Genomic DNA, 6,874 nt, shown 5'->3' with positions numbered 1-6,874 from the left:
AGAGCATCCACAATGGAGAAATCCAATTTTGGGTACTTAAGTGGGTCCTGCATGTACACATCATTCATTTATAATTTTTTAATAATAGTATCTAATAAGTACTCAATCTCTCCAACCCAGCACCTCTTAAAAAATTCTAAACCGGTCCCACAAATAACTACACATTTCATCAATAACTCTACATATTTATAAATGGGTCCCACAAATTCTATTAAGTACTATGAGAGAGAGGGTGCTTATTTGAGAAGTGGTACCTATTTGGTACTAAAATGTGTTGTGCTCCAATGGTAGTACCTAATAAGTACCATGAGTACCTAATAGGTACTACACCATTGGAGATGGTCTTAAAAAGACCATCTCCAATGATGTAGTACCTATTAGGTACTTATGTGGTACTTATTAGGTACTACCATTGGAGTACCACCAATTTGAGTACCTATTAGGTACCATTTCTAAAATAAGAATTCTCTCTCCTCTTAGACCCATCTTATTTTTCATTAAAATATTCTTTTCATGGGACCCACTTTTATTTTATATATTCAATTTGAATTAAAGAATATTTATTAAAAAACAGAATTTTTTTTGGTACGTACAATTTTTGAAATTATGTAATGTTATTTTAAATTATTTTTTAATTGTGTAATTCTTAAAATTATGTAATGTTATTTTAAATTATTTTTTAATTGTGTAATTCTTAAAATTTGGCAGTATTATTTTAAATTAAATTTTGAATTTTAATTATTTTTTTAAATTATAAAAAAAATAGTACTTACTAATTTTGTAATTTTATCATTCAATCAATTTATATTATAAAATAGATAATTAAATAATAAGTTATTGTAATGATGTGAGGTTATTGATGGGACTCATTTTAGAACTTTTTAAAAAGTGCTCCATTGGAGGGGTTGAGTACCTATTAGGTACTATTATTAAAAAATAATAAATTAGTGATGTGTTCATATGAGACCCATTTAAGTACTCAAAATCAGAGTGCTCCATTGTGGATGCTCTAAAATAATACCATTTTCTTGATACTTTATAGGATCCAATTCTCTTGCGTTTTATGTTCAAATTATGTTAGATCATGAGAGTGAAAATCTGGTGATTTTATGACTAGAGCCAAAGGTAATCCCAATGTCTTTATTAGGAATGGTATACACTCAACTCAACCTCTACCGTGTATTCTTGATACATCTAGTGAGTGTATTTTTTGTAAGTTATTTAATGAATTTTGTCCTAAAAAAATGAGAAGGGATTTGATTTATTATAGCTTATTTCTTGATACATCTAGTATGTATTTTTTGTTAGGCTTATTAGTCCCTAAAAAAATTATTTTGGGTCCAAATTTTAGACTTATTTTTATGAACCTAGGACGGTCGTCCTCTTCGCCCTCGCTCAGATACAGCCGCCTCGGTTACTAGTATGTAGGGGTGATCGCGATGCGGTTTGGTTCGGTTTTGAGCATAAAAGTCATCCTAACCGCGAGATAAAAATGCATGCGGTTCGGTTTGGTTCGGTTGATTTTTAAAAAGTCATCCAAACCAAACCAAACCAAACCAATGCGGTTTGGATCGGTTCGGTTGGTGCGGTTTAAAACATAACGATTGTACCGAACAATTTTAAGCATAAAAAAAAAATAAAAAATTGAAGTTCCAAAATAACATTGTAGTACCAACAAAAATTATTTATCCAAAATAACATTATAGTAACTTACAATTTTAAATATATAAAAAAATTGAATTTTCAAAATAACATCACGGTACCGATAAAATTTGTTTATTTAAAATAACATTACAACACCAAAATAAAATTTCAGTACAAAAAATAAAAACAACTTGAAGTTCGATTAATTTGGTCGACTGACTTGGTAATTGGGCATGTATATTGGAATATAAATATATTTTCTTTTACGATATTGGAATATAAATATATAATAGTAACTTAATGCGGTTTTTGCGGTTATCCGCGGTTTTTGCGGTTTGCGGTTTTGCGGTTTGCGGTTCAGTAAGAAAGTCATCCAAATACATCCAAACCAAATGCGGTTTTCGGTTTGGTTTGGTTCGATTTGCGGTTTTACTTTTGGATTGGTTCGGATACGATCACCCCTACTAGTATGTGTTGAATTAATGGCTTACACAACTTGTAAACAATCACTTTCCAACTCAATATCAGCAAAACGTGTCATATATACATACATTACCGACTCTTATATTATACACCTCTCTCGCTCTCTCTAATCTCAATCGATTTCCTTCTTCAAAATGGGTGAAGAGAGAAACATGATGGAAGAGAGTCTATTAGCAAAAGTACAAATTGATTCAAAAACAGAGAGTGGTGATGAAGAAGAACAGAGGAAGAAGAGAATAATTAGTTGGGATATTTACATGGAAGAAATGACGAGGATTTGTTACATATCAGGGCCTATGGTAGCTGTAGTATTATCAACTAAACTGTTGCAAGTTGTTTCAACTATGATTGTTGGTCACTTAGGTGAACTCTATCTCTCTAGCGCCGCCTTATCTATTTCCTTCACCGGTGTCACTGGTTTCAGCTTCTTGGTATGTAAATTTTATTACTACTATCATACTTTTGATTTTTTTTATTTTTTTTTATTGTTAAGCATAGTTTAGATTATTTTTTAGTAACTCCAATATCTCCTATAGCTATCGTTACACTTATGACGTTAATTTTTTATTAGAGGTGAAAATTGAACTTTGAACCCGGGAATGTCCTCTTCCTCTACCATTTTCCAACCACCAATACAACCTTATAAGTTATAACTCCCTTTAGAATCACATGATTAATTTGAATTATTTGTTTTTTGAAAGTTGAATTTGAGTTTAATTGATTACCTAGTATACTCCTATTTGGTTGTCTATTTTTGTGCTACAGTCTAGTTTGAAAATATCTTTGTTTTTTGACTATAGAGTAAAGAGCCAAATGAATTACTATATGAAATGGTATCTTTGTTTATTTATTTAATCTTTTTATTTTGTCTTCACGCAAGAGTCCTTTTTTTCCAGCCTTCTTTTCTGAGTGTATGTGAGCTGTGTTTTTAATATATAATAACATAATTAAATTAAATATTTAACAATTACATGATTATGACTTGTGGTTGTAAAAAAAAAAAGTCTTAAGTCTTGCGGTTGCAACTTCACATTTTTTTCACAATAATATCCGGCCCACTATACCGCTTAATCTAGTTTGAAGATCAATTCTGATATCAAGTGAAATTTCATCCGATTGCAGTTGCGGGAATCAAACTATGGTCATCCCTACTAAATTTAACGTCAATCACCACTGTACAATTGAGTTGCAACTTCACATTTTTGTTTTTGGGTATAGCAATATCAATATGTTTTCTTCCCCTTAGATATACTACTACATTATTATTTTTTTGGTTGTGCATACTACTACATTATTAAAGTATTAAAATTCAACCTTCTTGTTATTTAAGTATTAAATTTAACCTTCAACATACAAGTCTACATTATTAAAGTAATTTATTTTTTCTTTATCAACAAATAACAAATAACATATATCCCTCAAAAAACAAAACAAAACAAACAAACTCTAACCGCTTTGTACCAAAAAAACTCTAACCGCTGCTATAGTTGTTCTTTCTGATTTATAGTAAAATCTTTGGAGAATGACTTTAATTTTACCGGGATGTATGTAAGACATCCAAAATATAAAGACCATGTGAACCATGCAAGCATTGAATTGAGTAAACAGGGTAGAATTTTTGTACTACTAGTATTTAATCTCATTGTTCCAAAATAAGTATTTTAATTTGAAAGTAAATTTGAAATAAATAAATTAATACTATATTTAAAAAATTGTCCGGTTAACCTAACTCAATTGGTAGAGACATTATATATAATATGTAGAGATCGGATTATATATAAATTAATATATAGTAGAGACATTATATAAAGATTATATATAATCCTGATATATCCAGAGGCGAATCTAGACGTAAATTATTAGTGGGGCTAATTTTTTTGTCCAAAAACTAAATTATATTAAATTTACTAAAAATTTATACTAAAAATAGTCGTAGCAACTAAATTTACAAAAAAAATAGTATCCATTTGTTAAAAATGAGCTGAAATTACATCATTACTAATTGTTCTAAGAACAGACGATCACTTACCATTGATCGCTCATCTTGTCTATAATGAATTCTAAAAATATTTCAATTTCAATGAATCCTCCTAACGTTTCAAATTACAACAAGACGATCATTTACCATTGATCACCCATCTTGGGATGGACCGGTGTGGCTATAGCCACACTTAGTCTCAACATAAATCTGGAAACACCTACTTATTCACTTAAAAATGTGAAATTCTAACACCTAGATACTTGACAAAAAAACGACACTTATCTTAGAAGATTTTTCTTTTCTAAAACGACATTTATTTTAAAATGGCTAACTATAATTGATGTTTACTCATGCTAATAGCTGGGAATGGCTAGTGGACTAGAAACAACATGTGGACAAGCTTATGGAGCTAAACAATATCAAAGAATAGGAATGCAAACATACACAGCTATATTTTCTCTCATATTAGTTTGTATTCCACTCTCTTTCATTTTGATCAACATTGAAAACATACTAGTTTTTACAGGACAAGACCCTTTAATTGCACATGAAGCAGGAAGATTCACAATTTGGCTTCTTCCAGCAGTTTTTGCTTATGCAATATTGCAACCACTAGTTAGATATTTTCAAATACAAAGCTTGCTTTTTCCAATGCTTTTAAGCTCTTGTGTCACTCTTGGTATCCATGTACCTCTTTGTTGGGCTTTGGTATTCAAGACAGGGTTAGGTAATGTTGGTGGTGCAATATCAATGAGCATTTCCATTTGGTTGAATGTAATTTTTCTTGGATTATATATGAGATTCTCTTCTGCGTGTGCAAAAACTAGAGCGCCGATTTCTATGGAACTATTTCAAGGAATTTGGGAGTTTTTTCGCTTTGCCATACCTTCCGCAGTAATGATTTGGTGATCCGTCTTTCTCTTCTACTCAACTTGTATTTTGTATTTTTTTTTGACAAATACTCAACTTGTATTTAGTCATTGAATAAATCAACATTTCGGCACTCGAAATTAGAAGAGTCCCACAATTCCGCCTCTTAAATTAAAGAACATCAATCAATTTAATCTATATATCAAAAGATCTCTTTAGTGAACGTCCACCAAAACTAATGAAAGACTTACAAATTGACTTGAATGTGCATTTGTTACATCAAGGGACTAAATTGCAATTTTTTAAATTTGAAGGTCTACATTTCAATTTTCCAAATTTGAGGGACTAAATTGACCGATACTTACCATTTCAAACGCTAAAATGCTGATTTACTTTTTCAATTTCTCAATAGCGCGATGTTTATTTTCCATTAAATTTGAATAATATATTTAATTTTCATGTTCATGATTTTAGCCTTGAATGGTGGTCCTTTGAGCTAATGGTCTTGCTCTCTGGGCTGTTACCAAATCCACAACTTGAAACTTCTGTTCTATCTGTTTGGTATGTTGGCTATCATTTTTTTACTAATGTTCCATCAATCATATTGTTTGTGTCATTTTTGCTAACTCTTTCATTTTTGTATAGTCTAAATACCATTGCAACTCTCTATACAATACCATTTGGAATTGGTGCTGCAGCAAGGTTACAAGTTTAACATAAACATATTCATTAATTCTTAATATTCTAACCGTTAATTTTATCTCTAATTAAATTATCATTTTTTGTCTCTGAATATTATAGCACAAGAGTTTCAAATGAATTAGGAGCTGGGAATCCATTTGAAGCACGCATCGCTGTATTGGCTGCTATGTCACTTTCACTCATTGAAACAAGTATTGTGAGTTCAACCCTAATTGCATGCAGGCATGTTTATGGTTACATTTTCAGTAATGATAAAGAAGTTGTTGATTATGTCACTGTCATGGCTCCTCTAGTTTCTTTGTCTGTTATATTCGACAGCGTACAAGGCGTTCTCTCAGGTACTATTCAACTAATTCTCTAATCACAACAAGAGTAGCATTTTCTGAGTGTATACTACTATTGTTTGATTCAGGGGTTGCTAGAGGTTGTGGATGGCAACACCTAGGAGTATATGTCAATCTAGGGGCCTTCTATCTCTGTGGGATTCCTGCTGCTGCTGCATTGGCATTTTGGGTTCAAGTGGGAGGAAAAGGGCTTTGGATTGGCATACAAGTTGGTGCTTTTGTTCAATGTGTTCTTCTTTCCATCATAACATGTTGTATAAATTGGGAGCAACTGGTATGTACTTTAACCTTTCTAATTTCTAGTTTACTGTGTTTGGTTCACAATTTTTAGGAAAATTGGATAAATACTTGTCTAAGCACTTGTGATATATAATATGATTATGAGGTCATATCCTTTTAGGCATCATTTAATAATTTCATGTTTACTAATAATACAGGCAATGAAGGCTAGACAAAGGTTGTTTGATGTTCAATTTTCAGCAGAGGATAGACTTGTATAATATGAGTGAAGGCCAAATTTGTTTAGGGGATCAAATTTGTTATAGTATCCTGAAGCATGTGGCTAAGCGAGCTATAGCGAGGAGTGAATAGTGTTTTTTGACTCAGCGAGCTAAGCCTGGCTTAGCGAGCACTATAGAAGTTAGTTTTCTGTTATGACAGTTAGAGTCAAAGTTTGTTAGGAAGTTATTAACTTTGTTTACGGTTGTCAAGTAGTTATGTTTGTTACTTGGATCATAAGTAACCTTGGTTGTAGTATAAATTGAATGAAATCATAACTTTTCCCTCTTATCTCTTATCCCCTATCTCTCTCAATTCATACCTTCTCTAAGGTCTAACATTATTTGACTAA

The 6,874-nt window shown here is 31.4% G+C and overlaps 1 protein-coding gene across 3 annotated transcripts; it reads left to right on the top strand.

Annotated features, from left to right (window-relative positions):
* Positions 1-2,137: 2,137 nt before the first annotated feature.
* LOC123907312 (protein DETOXIFICATION 12-like) lies at positions 2,138-6,820 on the top strand. Of its 3 annotated transcripts, XM_045957526.1 has the most exons (7): positions 2,178-2,558; positions 4,469-5,013; positions 5,453-5,539; positions 5,624-5,680; positions 5,780-6,018; positions 6,093-6,298; positions 6,462-6,820. In XM_045957526.1, the coding sequence occupies exons 1-7, from the start codon at positions 2,262-2,264 to the stop codon at positions 6,522-6,524; spliced, it is 1,494 nt and encodes a 497-aa protein (XP_045813482.1). In that variant the 5' UTR covers positions 2,178-2,261; the 3' UTR covers positions 6,525-6,820. The 3 variants fall into 3 exon arrangements, with proteins under 3 accessions (XP_045813490.1, XP_045813473.1, XP_045813482.1); XM_045957534.1 differs by lacking the exon at positions 5,453-5,539 and having other exon boundaries at positions 2,138-2,558; XM_045957517.1 differs by having other exon boundaries at positions 2,177-2,558; positions 5,453-5,680.
* The last annotated feature ends 54 nt before the right edge of the window (positions 6,821-6,874 follow it).

The sequence above is a fragment of the Trifolium pratense genome, linkage group LG1 (assembly GCF_020283565.1).
Source record: "Trifolium pratense cultivar HEN17-A07 linkage group LG1, ARS_RC_1.1, whole genome shotgun sequence".
In the NCBI taxonomy this organism is placed as follows: Eukaryota; Viridiplantae; Streptophyta; class Magnoliopsida; order Fabales; family Fabaceae; genus Trifolium; species Trifolium pratense.
The sequence above is the reverse complement of the archived record's forward strand: the minus strand, read 5'-3'. Positions and strand labels throughout refer to the sequence as shown.

What these genes read in the sequence shown, in the direction of transcription:
- LOC123907312 (XM_045957517.1), top strand. Translation starts at nt 2,262, where the DNA reads ATGGGTGAAGAGAGAAACATGATGGAAGAGAGTCTATTAGCAAAAGTA. An exon ending in TCACTGGTTTCAGCTTCTTG is followed by an intron (nt 2,559 to 4,468) that starts GTATGTAAATTT and finishes TCATGCTAATAG; the next exon opens with CTGGGAATGGCTAGTGGACT. An exon ending in GTATAAATTGGGAGCAACTG is followed by an intron (nt 6,299 to 6,461) that starts GTATGTACTTTA and finishes CTAATAATACAG; the next exon opens with GCAATGAAGGCTAGACAAAG.